The 20,456-nt window shown below is 46.2% G+C and overlaps 1 protein-coding gene across 1 annotated transcript in view; it reads right to left on the bottom strand.

The window, feature by feature from the left end:
- Nucleotides 1–5,726: 5,726 nt before the first annotated feature.
- PAWR (pro-apoptotic WT1 regulator) overlaps nt 5,727–20,456 on the bottom strand; it is a 162,199-nt gene continuing 147,469 nt past the window's right edge. The window contains exons 5-7 of the mRNA XM_082254984.1: nt 12,813–12,957; nt 12,625–12,729; nt 5,727–7,070 (exon numbers count right to left, since the gene is read on the bottom strand). Coding sequence (XP_082111110.1) covers nt 6,984–7,070; nt 12,625–12,729; nt 12,813–12,957 — 337 coding nt within the window. The 3' untranslated portion in view covers nt 5,727–6,983. The remainder of the gene's footprint in view (nt 7,071–12,624; nt 12,730–12,812; nt 12,958–20,456) is intronic.

Genomic DNA, 20,456 nt, shown 5'->3' with positions numbered 1-20,456 from the left:
TCGAAGAGGAACACGTCCTCTCAAAAGCAGCCTGCAAAACCTTGTGACCAAAAAAAGCATCCTCAAATGCCAACACATCCACTTTATAATACTTTGTGAAAGTGTACACCAACGAACATGTGGCTGCCTTGCAAACCTGCGTCACTGACGCCTGATGACGGAAAGCCCAGGAGGCACTAAGCCCCCGCGTATAGTGCGCCTTATCAGGGAAAGGAGGAACCTCACCCTTGATGGAATAGGCCTGAATCAGTCTCTGTCTGGTCCATCTGGAAATGGTCGCAGAGGAAGCGGACCAACCTTTACGAGGCCCATCCGCGAGCACAAAGAGAGAGTCTGACTTCCTAAAAGACTTTGTAGCTGCCAGGTACACCCTAATGGCCTGGACCACATTTAAGGCAAATTCCTTCGGCTGTTTAGGCCTGGGGCACAGGGAAAGCAACACAATGTCTTCATTCAAATGAAAATCAGAGACAACCTTTGGAAGGAACTACGGACAGGGGCAAAGAGCCACCTTCTCTGTGAATCACCAGGTAGAGTGAACGACAGGATAACGCCACCAGTTCTGACACCCTGCGCACAGAGGCGATAGCCACCAAAAAAGCCACCTTCTTGGACAGCGTAAGCAGGGGAATCTTCCGAAAAATTCTCAAAAGGAGGCTTCTGGAGGACTGAAAGCACCAAATTGAGGTTCCAAGGCGGCAACGGAGCCGGCACTGGAGGAACCAAATGTCGGACACCCTGAAGAAAGGTACGCTCTTGGGAGTGAGTGCCCATAGGTCATTGGAAGAAGACCGCCAAAGCAGACACCTGGCCCTTGATGGTACTCAAGGCCATTTTCTATTCAACCCCCTGTTGAAGGAAGGTCAAGATCTGAGCCACTGAGAAGCAGCGAGGATGAACCCCAAGGGACTCAAACCACGCAATGTACCTCTCTTCCACGTATGATGGTAGATCTTCTTAGAAGTAGATTTCCTAGCTTTTAACAGTGTAGGAATCACTGACTCAGATAAACCTCTATCCTTCAGCATCTGGGATCGACAGCCAAGCCATCGACCGTAAAGCGAAAAAGCGCTAGTGACTGGCACATATTCGAATGTGAAAGTAAGCATCCTTGATGTCGATAGAGGCAAGGAAATCCCAGACGTAGGAATTCCACCACCATGCGGAATGGACTCCATTATGAATTTCTGCACCCGCACAAAGCAGTTCAGCGCCTTGAGGTCAAAGATTGGATGCACTTTGCCTTCCTTCCTCGGAACTGTAAAAAGAATTTAGTAAACACTCTGAAAACGTTCTGAAGTCGGAACCGGGAAAATCACCCCTTGATGTAACAGGTCTTGTACCGCCCCAAACAGACCCTGTAAGGGGTCCAGGGACAGGTGCAAGTTGGAAGGAAAGAACCTTCCTGGGGGACAAGAGTGAAACTCAATCTTGTAGCCGGACCAAATGACTTTGTGGACCCACTTGTTTTGCACTAGGGAAGTCCACCGGTCCGAAAACTATCAAAGACTTCCCCCCCACTCTCGATACGGGTGGGGGCACACCTTCATGCTGAAGGAGTCTTGTCTGCGGGTCTGGAGAAGCCTGCTCTCGGCTTGCCAGACCAGGTTTGATTGGATCGTCCAGAGGAGGCCCTGAAAGGCTTCGACCCTGAGGGATGAAAAACTTCCTATAAGTGGAAAAGGAAGGCCCACGTCTACGACGAGGTTCCAAGGCGCTCCAAACAGGCAATCTCCTTGAAAGGGAAGATCAGTCATGGCCTTTTTAGAAGTTTGGGCCGCAGACCAGCATTTGAGCCAAAAGACCACTGCCGAAACAGAGAGCCGAGCCACGAGGGGAGGCTCATCCAAAGAGGCATTAGAGATAAACTGCAGCCCTGGACCAGATGATCCGCCAGCTCAGCAATGGCAGGGGGGAGCGGTTCTTCCTCCAGGTCATGGCGTAAAAGCTTAGCCTGCTCGATCAGAGTTTGCGAAACAAGGGCAGTGGTGAATACTGGCCTCAGTGCCGAACCACCCAAAGTGTAAATATTGCGGGCCACAGCCTCCGCCTTCCTGTCAGTCGGACCCTTAAAGGCCGGGGACTCCAACTGGAATCATAGTTGCCTTGTTCAATCTGGAAACCGGAGGGTCCACCACCGGTGGCACAGTCCACTTCTTAAGAAGGGTCTCCTCATAGGGGTAAATGCCTAGCAAAGCGCTTAGGGACCCCACAGGGATTCTTTGGTCGTCCCCCACTCTTTAGCGACAATTCCGTCAAAATAGGTGGGGAAAGGAACCACTTTTGCCACTCTGGAAGGCTTGTGAGTGCCAAAGGGAACCTATGCCCCTGTTGCAGCAGCAGCTGCATCCTCCATCTTCAAGGTCTCACGCACAGATACAATCAGTGCTTCCACCAGCCCCTCCAGACATGGAGGAATCATGCTCACTATCTGAGGATTTCAGGCACGTGGTTGCAGATTCAGGATCTAATGAAACAAATGAGGCAGGGGGAGATGGGAGGTGCTTTTTTGCTAGCCCATCGCCTGAAAACCACCTCCACTCTGAAAATAAGGGACTCCTTGACCTACGTCAGTACATCGATGGATGGTTGGGACCCGGAGGGCCACGCAGCCTCAGAGAGGGGTTCAGGTGGGAAGATGTGCGCCAAAGACTCCATGAGTCACCAGGGGGACCCCACAAAAAGTGTAAAACACTGCAAAGGACAACCCCCAGCGTGCTGGCAGCACCACCCTGTCGCCAGGCACAAGCACCAAATAATCCTCAGCAGAGAGGGAGAGAACCCCACCAGACTTACCACCCAGCAGAAACAGGCACCTGCAGCCACCAGGATAATCTGCACTCCACATGCGGTGAACAGGAAGTGAAAGGCTCCATGAGTCAGTACCAGGGGATGAGGCGGGGCTCCCACCGCCAAAATCACTGCCCACAGGGCTCCACTGTCATGGCGGCCTCTATTTTCAATTGGCAAACCACCTCAAAATGGCTGCTGACTACACAAACATGGCTGCCATATATAGAAACACACAGGCTACAACAAAATGGCAGCACCAGGCCTCAAGGACAGACCCAGGCAGGGCGGAGGGCCCTGGCAGGAGCCCCCACCAGGTAACATTCCCCCACACAGTAAATCGTCCAGTCGCTGCCAGGGCACACCCCCCGGCTACATCGCCAGCATAGCACCCTGGATCAGACCACCCAAACAGCCCCAACATATGTGAAGGGGGGTAGGATAGGGGACAGATGACAAGGGGGCGTGACTGATAGGAAAGGAGGGGAACCCGGGGGTCTGACCATCCCAAGGAGGGACCCAGGTCCACCCCAAATCCCTCCAGGGGGAGAGGGAGGACAGCTACTCACCATAGCAGGAACCAGGCAGGCACCACTTCAGACAGAACCCCTCTCCATCGAAATGGGGGGGCTGCTGGCCAGGACGAACGCTGCCGAGACCTGGTCGTATGCGACCTCGTGAGGTGTTTAACTTGCAGGCCAGCCCCCATCCAGTGGGGCTATGTCAGGGCAAACATAGCGCCGAACTTAGATCTGCGTGCGCTCGCAGGCCAGATTGGGGTGACCACTGAATCTAGAATATCCAGCCTGTTTCCCAGTTCAGCAGTTGATTGTAGATCTCACAGGAAAAACCCAGGAGAAAAAAAATTTCTATCTAAAAAGAAAAAATTGCCAGGACCAAAGATCCCAAGCAAGGACTAGGTCTTTACTCCTGACTATGCAGAAAAAAAACTGAGAGCCTATAGCAGAGAGAGGGAGTATACCCCCTGGGACTGCCCATTGGCGTAGCCAGACTTTTTCTGCCTAGTGTCCAACTCCTGTAGAGGGCAGTATAATCCAACAGGTGTGAAGATCTGAAGTTGTGTCCGTCAATAAACGAAAGAGAAACCTATTTTGTTATCTTCTAGTATACATTTCTGACCATCACACTGGTAGCGAAAATCATGTACAGTGTATTGCCAGGTTTTGCTTAACTGTGTTAATACAAGCAACATACGATTACCCAGGCTAAAGCATGCAATTATTTATAGCACTGAAGTCATTAAATTATAACAAACAAAACATTGGTTATCCCATCATTTTATTGACAACCTGCCACAATGGAGTGATTTTCCTACTTATTTATACTTGGGTATAACATGTAAGGAATTTAATGTATTGGACTGCCCAAATAAGGTGATTTAGAAATATGAAATGGACTTAAAGTTCACTAACTCCAATTCCTGTTCTTACTAGCTTATTGTAAACTATCCAGGAAAAGACATATTAAACACTAGCCCAGAGTGTAGTGGATAAAGATACACTGCAAGTTATTTACAAGCTATTGATTGCAATAATCAGGTCACACAGGGATTAACTAGTATCAACAGTATGTTCTATTGCACGTTATCTTTTTCCAGGATATTTGAAATCTGTGCTGCTTAGCAATCATTTCCATGCCCACAGGATAGAAACTGGCTTGTGTCGGTGTGTGCCCTACATGGAGAAGAGGAAAATGGGATCTGAGTGAGGACAGGCCTATTCATTACTTTACCTGTATTTTGGCAGCCTTTTGTTGGGTGCACTGCTATTGTTGCACTGGAATCTTTTAGCTCTGTAGGAGGAATGAACAGATCCAATTTGACCCTGCTTCTAGGGTACCTTGAACCCTATGTGGAAAACAGAGCATGCGGATATCTGCAACTCCAGATGCAGGTCACTTGGACTAGTCCTTTTTACCAACCTTCGCATTATGAGATGAATCATGTTCATTCTGCATAAGCATCTGAAAAGGGACATATGCACTAAACGGACAACCTATAAACACTTCTTTTAGCATGCAATAAATATTTTTACTTTGAGGTTGAAGGCTCAAAGCAGAATACCAGGATCTTTGTTATATGTGCCAAATATATGGAGCAATAATCATCTATGCACAGTTCAACATCCCCCCACCTTCCCTGAAATCCTTGTAATTGTATTAACCCCCTGCTGGTCTATCACTATCATGTTCTGATAGGGAGGCGCCCCCCCCCGCCAGAACACTCTGATCAATGGCTGAGAGCACTGATTGGGAGCTGGTCAGCAGACCCTTTTAGACCATGCCTCTTGGTCAGAAGCTGGCTTCTGTGGGACCAACTTCAGTGCACACAGGCCGAATGTCTCTATTGAACCGTCCGATGCCGCTCGACATTCAGCCTGTGTGCACTAGGCTTTAGTCACCTCTCCATCAGTTATTTGCCAATAAATGGAAAGCAGAGATATGATGATCTCATCCTCTACTCTCCGTAAGATTACTCACAGACAGCTCTGAGCAAAACTGCAAATCTGCAGCTGCGCACAGAAATACAGGCAGTTTGTAGTAATAGGGAATCAGTGACTTCCGCTAGTAGGATATAAAAATGTATTTTATTATCTTTTTATTAAACAACCTGTTCATTATATTTGCCTATATATTTTTTTATACACATTTGCAGTGGTACAGGGCCCAGTTGTATGTACAGGAAAGGGCACACCTGTAGTATTTAAGAGTGGAGCTTTGCATAACATAGGGAATCCCTTGGTAGGCATAAAACTGAAATGCTTCTCTAGTTTAACCAAAACCCATGGTATTATAGTCTACTGATGTAATGTGAAGGGTATTGTGGTATTCACTCCAAAAATGCAAGAGAATACAAATAATAACTTTCCCATTCAGAACACAGTTTTCTTCTAAACTCATAATTCATTACACCAAAGTACTGCCACACTGGCAATTTTCAATTCCCATTTAATGGTAGTTGGTGCCAACACCAAAATTACATTTTAAGCATGGTTCTTGCAGCATCCTAATTATAGTTATATCAAACTTCTGTTTAAAACACGGCTTCACAATAAGATCAAGAGTCTGTCTAGCCAAAGCAGGAATTAACTGTGGCCTAAGCATTCTTTAGCATTTGATTACATCTGAATACTTGTTAATCCAACAGCATGCTTATTGAAAGGAACATGGGTCACCACATAAAAATTGGAAAGCACTCTATAAATGAAGTAATCCTACAACTGTGCCTTTTGTGCCTCATGTCTCAGTGATCACAGATCCCTAACAAATATAAAAGCACTAAGCAATATCGGACCAGCCTATAAAATGGTTGCTACTGTTTCCCCAAGCAAGGGGTAAACATGAAAATGGTATGTATGAAAAACAGGTTGTTAAAAAGGATTGGGGAATTAAAAGGATCAGTGGGCACACAAACACATTATGAGTAAAAAATATGTTAAAGTTAGTTATATTACTCTGAAGGGGGCTAGCGACTAGCATATACATCAGTACATGTTTCTGTATCAGTCAGTATCATATTCCCATGCAAAGAGTTCTACAAATGAAAATGTGTTCAGTGACATGTACAAGGGTATGGAGAAATGAAAAATGTCCAAGATCCCCATTCTACATGTAAAGATTAGGTCTCTCCAGACATGAAGACATTCCATTCCGGTGACTAAGTTTACATTCCTCTTTCTTCACCCTTTGTCCTCCGGGGATTTCTCCAGACACTGGGTTGACAATTGTCTGTCCGCTGTTTTTAACTCGGGCTTGTCTGACTTGCATGTATTTAACAAATGAGTGTTTAAGCTCTGATGTTATGATTGAGAAGTGTGAAAAAACACATTTAACCCCAAAACATAGAAAAAGATCAATTCCACATCACGTAAATTGGAGGCTGAACATTTAAACCTGTCAAATATTTTTTTTGTGACAGTGCAAAATCATTTTTATCACAAAAAGTTATTATCTTCAAAATCTGGTGCAATTTCATACTCTCAAGGACACAGTCTCTATTAATAAATATACAATCTTGACCATTCGTTGAAAAGCACTGGGTGTACCCCTTCATCGAAGAGGTTGACTGAAGATCCCCCTATTCCCTTAACAAATTTCCCCTATCCTACACACCCGCCTCTCAAGAGAAAAATAATCAGTAGTGTTTGTTCCACAGCAAACTTTTCATCTATCTTCTATCTTGTTAGCTGGCCAACAACTTTCAGAAGGGTCTTATTTTCCTGCTTTAGCTGTTTATTTTCATCTTCTAGATCATCCAAATCCTTAAGAAAAAAAGAAATGAAAAACACATCCAATAAAAACACTAGTTCACAGAACCACAGTGCAAAGTACACTGTAAAAAGAAAATGCTATAAACTGCAAGCTTTCAAAATATAAATCTATGTAGGCTTTCAAAACAAGGAAACAAACCTAAAGAGGAGAAGGGTCAGGATGAAATAAAAATCATACATTGCTAAACACAATTTAAATAATCAGTTTTTAACAAAAGCATGATTTGAATTATTTAATGCTTATAGATGTATGCTTATTTTACATTCCTTGCAGCAGTCAGGGAAATCACAGAATGATCCTTGTTTTTCTAGGGCTTACTGCCCGTGATTTGTAAGATGGGGGCTGCTATGTCACTGCTTCCCTAGGCCACTGGTTGTGCAACAGCCCCTGTGCAGCTTTTAGGATATGAGCTGCAGTGGGAGGACCAAGGCTGTTCAAACTCTCAGTCAGTCCTGGTCACTATCACAGTTACTTTGATTAACTGGTAATATATGGGCAGAGACACAGGGCTAAATATGCCTCTGACTGCCCAAAATCCCCCAATGAAGTCCTATTGCATGTGGTTTTGTTTATGCGGTGCCAGGCGTGACATTGGTGCATCACGGAGCCCTCCTCCAATTGCCCCATTATAGTTACAATCTCTTCAAAAAAAGAGGGGATGTTTTTTGCCGAAATAAAGAGGAACTCCGGCTGATCTCCCCATATTTTTTATTTTTGCCTCCCTTACCTGATGATGGTATCTAGACATTTCAGATACTCACCCATCTAGTGAATCCAGTGTTGACCCACTGAGATCATCTCATGCCCAGCCACAGCTCTGTCCCGCGCACCCATGTTTTCTCTGATGTCATCGAGAGGTCTGCCAGGTTCAGCGACAGGCCCCTCAATGATGCACCTATAGACCTGCCCCTTCTCTTGTTTTTTTTGAATAAAAGGTCATGCCCCTGGGTTATGTGACGTACATATCCCGGGAGGCACAGCAAAAGTGTGCGCATCAATCGCCTAAGGCGTGTGAGGCAGACTTTACATTAAATAAATAAAAAAAAAGTAGACAAAAGAAAAAAAAAACTATGCCCTTTTCCAGCAGAGGAAGGGAGGAGGGGTGGAGAGGTGAGATTGTCCTCGGGAGGGTAAAGGTCTGCCTTAAGTTAGAAAAAAAAAAGGACATTTTTGCTGTGCCTAGGAAGAGGAAGTCTCTTCCAAGCCCTACCCACTTTATCCACAAATGGAAAAAAAAAAGTTGTGACTGTTATTATATAGAATTACTGCATATTTGATATTTTGCTGCATGTTATTGTTAACACACAGTTCATTGTAATGGTATGCACTTTGGGTTCAAAAACCAAGACCAAAATGTCATCCCCCTCAAAAATGCTATTGCAGATTCTGGTTTGCTGAAGCATCCACTGGCTGTTTCCTTTGGGATTTTAAGAGAAAAGTGTCTATCCACCTTATAGTGTCACTCATCCTACAATAACAGTTCTTATGTCTTTGTGATTTCTGTGTAATATAAATTAGGTTAAAGAGGAGTTCCGCCCACCATTAAAAAATTAAAAGTTAGCAGCTACAAATACTGTAGCTTCTGACTTTTAAATATTAGATTTACCTGTCCAGGATTCCCGCCATGTCGGCACCCGAAGACGATTTTCGTATCGGCTCTTGGGTGCTGCCGCCGCCAATCAGGGTAAGGGAACCCGGCAATGAAGCCTTTTGGCTTCACAGTTGGTTCCCTATTAGCCCGGTGGTGGGGGAAGAAGGGGGGTCGAACTTCCGAGAGACAGCGCCGCGGTGCTGTCTCCCCGAAGTGGGGAATGGTACCTGTCAAAAACAGGTACCTGTTCCAACCCCCCCCCCTCATGAAAGGTGCCAAATGCGGCACCAGAGGGGAAGGGAAGCAAACAAGCAGAAGTTCCACTTTTGGGTGGAACTTCGCTTTAAGAATTCAACAGGTATAGTGGTATACCTTTTTTAATGGCTGCAGAACTGAAGCCACATTGTTTAGCCGCTTAAAGACCAGCCGCCACAGATATACTGCAGCAGGCTGGCTCTCCTGTGCAAACCACCGTACCAGTACACACACCTGCTCTTTAGCCCTGGAGCTAAGCAACGGGTCCAGCGGCCGCGATGGCCGAAGCTGCAGGGACTGACAGAAGGCAGTGTGCCGTTGTAAACACGGCACACCGCTCATCTGTCACTGCTTGAAACAGGGCTCCTGTGATCTCGGAACACAGGAGCCCTGTTTCCAGCCACCAAGCTTGGCCCCGACACAGTTAGAATGACCCCTAGGTACATATTTAACCCTTTGATCTCCCCTGGTGTTAACCCCTTCCCTGCCAGTGTCATTAATACAGTAACAGTGCATATTTTTATCATCGATTACTGTAGTAATGTCACTGGTCCCCCCAAAAGTGTCAAAAATGTCAGTTAGGGGTTGATCTTTCCGCCGCAATGTCGCAGTCCCGCAAAAAAAATTGCAGATCGCCGCTATTACTAGTAATAAAAATGACATTAATCTTTCCCCTAGTTTGTAGATGCGATAACTTTTGCTCAAACCAATCAAAATACACTTATTGGGATTTTTTTTTTTTTTTTTTTAACAAAAATATGTAGCAGAATACAAATTGGTCAAAAACTATGAAAACATTTGATTTTTATTTTTTTTTTTTATTGGGAATGTTATATAGCAGAAAGTGAAAAATATTGCTTTTTTTAAAAAAAAATTGTCCTTTTTTATAGCGCATAATCAAAAAAATGCAGAGGTTATCAAATACCACTAAAAGAAAGCCCTGTTTGTGGGGAAAAAAGGGACATCAATTTTATTTGGGTACAGCGTTGAACGACCGCGCAGTTGTCAGTTAAATTAAAGCAGTGCCGAATCACAAAAAATGGCCTGGTTATTAGGGGGAAAATCCTTCTGGTCCAGAAGTTGTTAGAAAAAAAAAAACAAAGATGCCATCATATTTTTTCATTGTGCAGTTAGGTTTCTCACAAATATAATGAAAAATATATGGGCTGCTACTACCTTGGAATCCAACCTCAAACCACCTGGGGATATGCTGCTGGAATATGAGGTCTTGACATGTTTCAAACTCAAAATGTTTAATCATAGGGACTAATGATTAAATATTCTTTGTGTAAAAAGCTTTAGGACCTCATGTGATACTTCTTGATTGCAGGATTGCATTGAGGTTCTTGGAACACTACTTTTATGCAAGATTTTCTTCATTTCCCACTTGACCATTTATAGATAATAAATTAAACTATTCTAGGCCCTCTCCTTCAATCTTCTTCTTGTAACTTCTCTCTGTATTTACAATTCCAAAAAAGTTGGGACACTGTGTAAAATCTACATAAAAACAGAATGCAATGATTTGCAAATCTCATAACCTATATTTTATTCACAATCGAAAACATATCAAACATTTCAGCTGAGAAAATTTACCAGTTTAACCACTTCAATACCGGGCACTTTCACCCCCTTCCTGCCCAAGCCATATTTTAGGGCTGTCACACTTGGAAAGACAATCGCGTGGTCATGCAACACTGTACCCATATGAAATTTTTATTTTTTCACACAAATAGAGTTTTCTTTTGGTTGTATTTAATCACCACTGTTTTTTTTTTTTTGCTAAATAAAAAAAAAAGACTTAAAGTAAAATACTTTTTTCTTTTAACTTTTGTGTTATAAAATGTTGCAAATTCATAAATTTAGCACAAATTGTATACTACAACATTTCCTTGGTGAAAATAACCCAAATCAGTGTACATTTTTTAGTCTGTAGGAATGTATAGATTCCAAAAATTATGGTATATATATCTGAAAATCAATCAATCCTGATGTACTGACGTCTTCATTTCTTGAGGCAAAAAAATGCCAGGACAGTACATATATCCCCCAAATTACCCCTTTTTGGAAAGTAGACAGTTCAAGGTATTTAGTAAGAAGCCACAGCATAGTACAGCATTATCATATAACTGGTGTGGTGATAATCAGGGACACTGACTGGTGACCATATGTTAAAAAAAAAAAATCAATAATTAAATTTTTTTATTTTTTAGGACATCTTTTTCTTTTTTTTTTTTTTTTTTTGTTTACATACTGTGACCAGAGCAATACAGTGTCAACATAGTAACAATGTACTACTCTAGGTAGGCGATCAGGATTTTTTTTTTTTTTTTTTTACACACTGCTTATAACGGCAATTTTGCGGTGGTACACTGTGGTGCAAGACATTGGTTGAAGCGCTTTCTTCACGCAGGATTGCATTGAAGTTCTTGGAGCACTACTTTTATTCAAGATTTTCTTCTTCATTTCCCACTATGGCGGATAAGTTCATTACTTATTATTTTATTTGAAACAATTGTACCTGCTAATGCCAGGTCTTTCTGAAGTTCGCCACAAGTGGTCCTTGGCTCTTGGACAACTCCTCTGGTAATGCCTTTCACTCCTCTGTCAGAAATCTTGCGAGGAGCACCTGGTCGCAGCTGGTTTATGGTGAAATGATGCTCTTTCCACTTCTGGATTATGGCTCCAACAGTGCTCACTTGAACATTTAGAAGTTTAGCAATCCTTCTGTAACCAATGCCATCAGTATGTTTTGCGACAATAAGGTTGCAAAGGCCTTGAGAGAGCTCTTTGCTTTTACCTATCATGAGTTGTTTCTTGTGTGACACTGTGCTGTGGTAATGAGACATCTTTTTATAGGCCATCAGTTGAGACTGAACAAGCGTATATTAATTTGCACTGAAAAGGGTTAGGATTGCTTTCTCATTACTGATAGATTTCAGGTGGGGTCTTAGCTTTTCATGCCATTTTGCACCTTCCTTTCCTCATGTGTTTAATACTTTTTCCCTGTGTCCTTTCATTTTATTACAAATAACTTCATTTCTGAATGTATTTGTTTTGGTTTCTTTGTATGTATGGACTGCATGGGTTGTAACTGACATGTGGTGAAAATGTCATGTCAATTGCACCTGTTGAAATATATTCACCTAGATAAATGGTGACGTGTTCAATACTTATTTTACCCTCCGTATATAGGTAATACTAAACAATATGCAAAACAAAGTAAATTGTAGAGTTAAAAACACAGCTTTTTTTTTTTTTTTTTTAATAAAGAGAACAGTATTTTACTCTGACAAAGTTGTCCAAATAAAAGAAGGTGTTTTTTTAACTCTACAATTTACTTTGTTTTGCATATGGTTTAGTATTACCTATAAATTTGTCTGGTATCTGAAAGTCACAATTTTCCCCTCTTTCTTCCCCTTTGTGGGTTTCTGTCTAATGTTAGTGGGATTTGATACCACCTATTTTGGGTAGAGGAACATGGCTTTGTAAATAATATCTGGTCTGCATCACAAACTGAGATGTTTTGGTGGATATCACAAATATATGAACCAGTATCACCAATGAAACAGGGCTAATAAATAAAAGGTATACCCAACAGAAACCTAGGAGCCATGGCTAAATCGAAAATTCTATTCTGCATCAGATCATGCTATAACTCTTGTACTAAACATACACAGTGCTCGTTTTATACTTACTCGGTTTAACAAGTCAATTTCTTCCTTCATTTTCATTAATAATTCTTCTTTGTCTTGCATTACCTTGACTAATCTTACATTTTCGTGCCTTTCTTTCGCTAGCTCCTGTGAAATTCATATAAAAATGGTGTTTATACATTTATAGTTTTGTTCATAATAAAGTACATGCAATTCAATAAAGCGATTACCTTTTCAAGTTCTTCAATCTTTTTCTCCAAGGAATTTCCCTGGGCAGAAATGACAGAATTGGGATCTCTGCTGTAGCGGCCACATGCGGTCCGGTCAGTGCGGGGATAACGATTTAGGGAGTCATCATCTGGGGTACTGTTTGTGCTAAAAAAAAAAAAACAACTTGGTTAAAATTTCTCCTTTAGTATTAGCTTATGGCTGAGAACACAAGCTGTCTGATGGTATTTTTTAAGCCAGGTTCCCTTTCCACGAGGAGCTCTGCCAAGCAAATGTGTGCGAATAGTGTCCCCCCCACATAGTTACAAACATTCGAATAGGTCGCTTAGCCCCAGGAATTGTATAATGATATGTGGCTGGGGAAGGAGCATGTGTCTGATCTCCACTACACAGAAGTGGTGTTACTCTACAAGGCCTCTATTGGCAGAGAGCTGGGAGAACAGAAGCTGGATTAAAAAGTCACTTCTAACAGGCAATAATATCATGTAATAGCTAGTGCGGTTACACTGGTCTCTTTCATGAGCACATATACACCATAGCTTTATAGAAAATGCTGGAATCTCTATTCTAGCATTTCACTTTTTACTTAGCGGAAATAAGACATACAAAACATAAACCCGATATAAAGAACACCTAAAACGTCAAGGGCATCTGTATTGATAAAAAAAAAATGAAAGCATCAATATACAAAATGCTCTCCGAAATGCTAAAGTGGTTATTCTCATCTTTGCTTTACTACCAAGTAAATTACTGACCACGTACCAGGTATCTAAAGCCATAAAGCCAGTCTGCATTCTTGTTCAAATTAAAATAAAAAAACGGAATTTTTGTAAAATCTTACCTGTAAAATTCCTTTCTCTGAGTCCTCCGACAGTCGCCGCCTCTTCATATTCGTCACATATGGGGTATTAGACTTTGCTCCGAAGGAGTAGCTAGGCAACAGAATATGTTAACATTAAAGCTTTTAACATATCCCACCCTCAAGGGGTGGTCCCCTCAGTCAATACCCTCCTACTTCCTGCAACCATATCTCAGTTTTAGTGGAATAGCAGTAGAGTATACAACCAAACCCCAAAAGAGGGGCGGGGGCGGCGACTGTCGGAGGACTCTGAGAAAGGAATTTTACAGGTAAGATTTTACAAAAATTCAGTTTTCTCTTACGTCCTCCGACAGTCGCCGCCTCTTCATATTCGTCACATATGGGGACGTCCCAAAGCAGTGCAAACATGAGGGGTGGGAAACGCATCCGCGCCGAAAAGGCAACGCAGTCTCCGCATCAAAGAAAGGAACCTTACCAAAGGAAGGAAACCAGCTGGGCAACAGGAAAAACAAGTGCTCAACAGGAGCAACAACCCAGGAAAAGACAAATAACCAGGGGATAAAAAACTTATCCCAACAGCCAGTGGTCCCCACAAGGGACCCTAGGGCAACGCCGCACTAAGAACCTTGCGGCCAAAGGAAGCATCCGCAGATGCCTGAACATCTACTTTGTAGAATTTTGTGAAAGTGTGCACGGTCGACCAAGTCGCCGCCTTACACACCTGGGCTACAGAAGCCCCATGACGACAGGCCCAAGACGTACTCAGAGATCTAGTAGAGTGCGCCTTCACAGGCACAGGGGGAACCTTCCCCTGCAAAGCATAGGCCTGTTCAATGGTCTGCCTGATCCATTTTGCGATGGTAGAGGCCGACGCCGCCATGCCCTTCCAAGGACCCCCTGGAAGAACAAACAAGGAATCCGTCTTTCGAAAAGACTCAGTCGATTTAAGGTAAACCCTTATAGCCCGAACAACATCGAGAGAATGTAATCTCACCTCCTTTGGATGTTTAGGCTTCGCGCACAGCGAAGGCAAGACAATATCCTCATTAAGATGGAATCCCGAAACTCGTTTCGGAAGAAAAGAAGGATTAGGTCGCAAGACCACCTTATCCAAATGAACAACCAGATACGGAGACTTGCAGGACAAAGCTGCCAGCTCCGACACTCTGCGAGCCGAAGTGATCGCCACCAAAAAGGCGACCTTTTTGGACAACATAGACAACGAGATCTCCCTGATCTGTTCAAAAGGAGCACGTTGCAACACAGACAGAACGAGATTCAAGTCCCAAGGGGGCAGAGGATCCCTCCTAGGAGGAACCAGATGCCGCACACCCTGAACAAACGTGCCAACCAAGGAGTTGGAAGCCACGGGACGTTGAAACAGAACGGCCAGCGCAGACACCTGACCCTTTATCGTAGCCAGCGCCAAACGCTGATCGACACCCGTTTGAAGGAAGGACAGCACTCGGGAAACCGAGTACGTGCGAGGTGAAAACCCCCTGGACTCACACCAGGCAAAATAGGCCTTCCAAGTACGGTAATAAACCTTCCCTGAGGAAGACTTCCTCGCGTTGATCAAAGTATGAACGACCTCTGGGGAGAGACCCCTCTCCTTCAGGACCTCGGTCTCAACAGCCAGGCCGTCAAAGCCAGAGACTGTAAAGCAGGATGGTATATCGGTCCTTGAGACAGGAGATCGTCTCGAAGAGGCAGACGCCACGGGGCGTCGACCGCCAGATTCACGAGGTCTGCTTACCAGGACCGGCGAGGCCAGTCCGGTGCCACAAGAATCACCGTGCTGCGTTCCGAGCGTAACCTGCGAAGGAACCTGGACAGCAACTGAATCGGTGGAAACGCGTACATCAGCCTGTACTGATGCCACGGGGCCACTAACGCGTCCGACGCGTCTGCCCGAGGGTCGCGCGTCCGTGCCACGAACCTTCTCACCTTGTTGAGACGAGACGCGAACAGGTCCACATCTGGAAGACCCCACTTCGCGCACAACATCTGGAAGACAGTCGGGTGGAGAGACCATTCCCCCTGATCCAGGGTCTGGCGACTCAAATAGTCCGCCTGCCAGTTCTCCACCCCCGGAATGTGAACCGCCGTTATCGCCGGGACATGAGTCTCGGCCCAAGACAGAATGTCGGCCACTTCTCGAGCCGCTCGGGCACTCCTGGTGCCCCCTTGGTGGTTGATGTAGGCCACCGCCGTGGCATTGTCCGTCTGCACCCGAACCGGGCAGCCCTGCAGCCGGTCCGTCCAGCGATGAAGACAGAGATTTATCGCACGCAATTCCAGAATGTTGATCGGAAGGGAAGACTCCCCCTCCGACCAAGTTCCCTGGGCGGACAGAACGCCCAGAACACCACCCCAGCCCGACAGGCTGGCATCCGTGGTGATCACCGTCCATGAGATAGGACGAAACGACTTGCCCCCGGACACCATCGGGGACTGGAGCCACCACAGAAGGTCTCTTCTGGTGCGATGACAACGAGAATTGAAGATCCAGAGATTGAGGTCGCCCGTCCCACCTGGACAGGATCTCCGCTTGGAGACCCCGCGTGTGAAACTGGGCGAAGGGAATCGCCTCGAAGACCGAGACCATCAATCCCAGACATCTCATGCACGTCCGCAGAGACGAGTGCGGAACGTCCCTGAGGGACCTGACTTCCTCCTGAAGAGTTCTGAGTTTGTCTTCCGGCAGGAAGACCTTCGCCTGCACCGAGTCCAGAATCATTCCCAGGTAGGGAAGACGAACTGACGGACTCAGTGTCGACTTTGGAAAATTTATCGTCCAACCAAACTCCTGCAGAGTTTGCATCGTGACAGACAGGTCCTTCTCCAGACCCTGGCTGGTCGCAGACCGAACCAGAATGTCGTCCAGATACCCCAGGACAGAAATGCCCTGGGCCCTCAACAATGCCAGAACCGGTGCAAGCACCTTGGTGAAGACCCGCGGAGCCGAGGCGAGACCAAAAGGCAACGCCACGAACTGGTAATGATCCTCCGCAATGGCAAATCGAAGGAACCTCTGGTGACCCTCGAAAATGGGGATGTGAAGATACGCATCCTTCAAATCGATGGAGGCCATGAATTCCCCCGGAACCAGGGCAGCCACCACCGACCGCAGGGATTCCATGCGGAACTTGCGAACCCGCACAGAGCGGTTCAGAGCCTTCAAGTCCAGAATTGGACGAACCTTGCCCTCCTTTCTGGGCACGGTGAACAGATTGGAATAAAACCCCCGAAATCTGTCCCGATGAGGCACCGGAACTACCACTCCCTGAGCCCTCAGGTCCCGCACCGCCAGGTGCAGGTCCCGTAAACGCTCTGGAGACAGTTGAAGATTTGAGGGAAAAAATCTGCTCTCCGGCCGAGAGAGAAACTCGATCTTGTAACCAGATCGAACGATCTCCTGAACCCATCTGTCCCGCACGCGGGTCAACCAGGGCTGAAGAAAACCGAGCAAGCGTCCCCCCACCCCAAAACTGGGTGAGGGCGCCCCTTCAGGCCGCACTGTTATGGGCTGCGGATCCGGATTGACCGGACTTCTGTTTTCCAGACCAGGGCTTCTTCTGAGAGCCTTGACCTTTGAACGGTTTGCCCTTGTAGTGCGACCGAAAGGCACGAAAGGACCCCTGAGGGGGCCGAAAATTAGCATGCTTCTTCCCAGAAGCCCCCTTAGCCTTGGGGAAATGGGGCAAGAGAGTGCTCTTACCTCCGGTGATCCCCTTAATCAACACATCCAAGGACTCCCCAAAAAGGCGAGACCCATCATAAGGCAGATTGGCTAAGGTCTTACGTGAAGACTGGTCCACCGACCAACATTTCAACCAAACCAGGCGGCGAGACAACACCGCCACGCTGTGCACACGTGCAGCCAACGGGACTAGGTCCAAGTCCGCATCACACAGATACATGACACTCTGGTGGATTTGATCCACCATATCCAGGGTCGCCGGCGAGGCCGAATCGGCCACTAGGACGCGCCTAAGCATCTGCGTCCAACTTGCGACCGCCTGGGCCGCCATGAGAGAGGCAAACAGAGCCTTAAGCATAGAACCCGTAACAGAATAAGTATGACGGGCAAGAGACTCCAATCTCCTATCCGTGGCATCACGGAACACAGGGGAATCCTCTGCAGGAATCGCAGTGGATTTGTTTAAAACCGCAATTGCGTGATCCACTGGGGGTGGTACACACCACCTTTCATCAGTGGAAGGCGAGAAAGGATAACGCAGCTTGAAACTACTTGGTACAGCAAAAGGTTTGCGTAGATTGCGCCATTGTTCCTTAACAGCGCGCTGAAAATCATCATTGCAGGGAAAAACCTGCAGCGTCCTGCGTTTTCTCTGCGTCCCATAAGCCGCCAAGGCAGCGGGGGGACACACTTCATCCTGCAAACGCAGCGTTTGTTTTATGGAAGCAATCAATTCATCCATGATTGCAAGCTCTTCAGGCGAGCCAGGGGGAGAATTATCAACCCCTTCAACTTCAGCCTCCACCTCGGACCCCACTAGATCCAGGGAGGAGCGGGACCCCGATAAGGAGGCCCCCGCCATAACAACCCCATCACCTTCACCCTCAGAATCAGAGGAAAGAGCAACTCTGGGTCTTTTAGTAGATTGAGCAGCCACCAGCATCTGCACCTGAGCAGCAAGGCCAGCCACAATAGTGGCTAAATCCCCCCCCTGGGGGGGAAACAGCGGTCCCCTGGCTTTCCACCAAGGCGGTAGGAAATTTGCCCTCCTGAGAATCCATTGCCCCTATAACAAAAGCCGGATAATAAAGGGTTAACTGCCCCTTTAACACGCGCGGCGAGCGCAGCCCACCGCACCACCACAAGCACAATGAGACCCCCACAGGGACAATAAAACTGACACAGGCAATGGATAGGAAGGATATAACCTGAGGAGACCCTCGCCGCTGCTGCTGCCTCGATCGGTGTTCCTGGAGAAGAGGAAGTGATGCTGCCAGGGCGCTCTATGAAAGCCTATGGGAGGCTACAAGAAAATGGCCGCCATGCATGTAGAACATGCGGCCGGAGCGAGTGTAGGCAAAATGGCGCCGTTTGGCGCCGAAACCGCCGCTCCACAGTACATGCACACATGTCTGTATATAAAAAAACATGTCAGATCGCCGCAGCAATCGTTGTATAATGCCCAAACATGCCACAAAACATGCCCCACAGCACACAGCTTCTCACACTGACAAGGCTGACACACACAGTGTCACACAGATCCCCCCCCCCCCCTTGCAGCCCACAGCATGCAGCCGAGAGATAGGGAGACAAACAGTGTGAATAGAGGCAGGTTACACAGTCCCAGACTGACACCCCCCCAGACAGACAGGTCCCCACATAAATACACTTACCTCACAGTGGCGTGGGGGACCCGCACAGGCAAACAAGCCGCTGCACATGAGGCAGGGAGAGTCGCATACAAGACGCACAGAATGGGGGTTAAGAAACCGCACAGCGTCCAGTGAGGTAGCCACCTCACCAATCATCCCTGCACCGAACAGGGATGGGTCGTTCACTGTGCCAGGAGCGTTACCTGGCTGAACGCTCGATGGCAGGCTGGGAAGCCACTGACCCACGACCTGCGACCAGGGGGATCAGCCCGAGACCCAGCCCGCATGATCCTCTTCATCCGAAGAACTAACTAATGCTGACAAAAAGAACAGCTAAGTAAAGGTAGAGAGAAAACTCAAACAAAAAATCAAAAAAGAAGAAAGAGTCTGGGGCACATGCCCCAGCACAGAGAGAGCCAGCCACTCCTGACAAGCTAGACATTAAAACTGAGATATGGTTGCAGGAAGTAGGAGGGTATTGACTGAGGGGACCACCCCTTGAGGGTGGGATATGTTAAAAGCTTTAATGTTAACATATTCTGTTGCCTAGCTACTCCTTCGGAGCAAAGTCTAATACCCCATATGTGACGAATATGAAGAGGCGGCGACTGTCGGAGGACGTAAGAGAAATTGGATTTTTGACATACCGTAAAATCTATTTCTTGGATAATCATTGACGGACACAGCTTTAGATCTTCATAATCGTCGGGTTATACTGCCCCCTACAGGAGTAGGATACTAGGCAGAAAAAAAAGTGTCTGGCTAAGCCCATTAGCAGTCCCAGGGGGTATACTCCTCTCTGCTACTCCACAGAGGGGTAGGTGCTGTGTCCATCAATGAACATCAGAGAAATGGATTTTATAGTGTCAAAAATCCCATTATCTCTTTCGTTCATTGACTGACACAGCTTCAGATCTTCATAACCATTGGGGCATCCCAAAGCAGTGTTAAACATGAGGGGTGGGAACAGCAAAAAAAATTCCCAAGGCTAAAACAGTAGCCAACCAGGCAACAGGAGCTCAACCAAAACAATTGGAGCCCACCAAAAAAAAACAATACACCCTCAGAGGATCAGGTCCTCTCAACAGCAGCCTGCAAAACCTTGCGGCCAAAAGAAACATCCACAGATGCCAACACATCCACTTTAAAAAACTTTATGGAATTGTGCACCGACGGCCAGGTGGCTGCCTTGGTTGATGACGGAAGGCCCAGGAGACACTAAGCTCCCTAGTAGAGTGTGACTTAACAGGCCCAACGCCTGCCGGCTGAGGAAATCCACCTGCCAGTTTTCCACCCTGGGAATGTGTATGGCAGAGAGGGCTGGAACAAACTGTTCTGCCGGCCTTAGAATGCCGGCTACCTCCAGAGCCGCCAGGACACTTCTTGTGCCCCCTTGGTGATTGACATAGGCCACCACCGTGCGAATAGACTCCATTCTGAACTTCTGCACCCGCGCAAAGTAGTTCAGCCC

The sequence above is a fragment of the Pelophylax lessonae genome (genome assembly GCF_965119305.1).
Source record: "Pelophylax lessonae genome assembly, chromosome: 4".
NCBI classification, from domain to species: Eukaryota; Metazoa; Chordata; class Amphibia; order Anura; family Ranidae; genus Pelophylax; species Pelophylax lessonae.
This window is presented reverse-complemented; position numbering and strand designations above follow the sequence as displayed.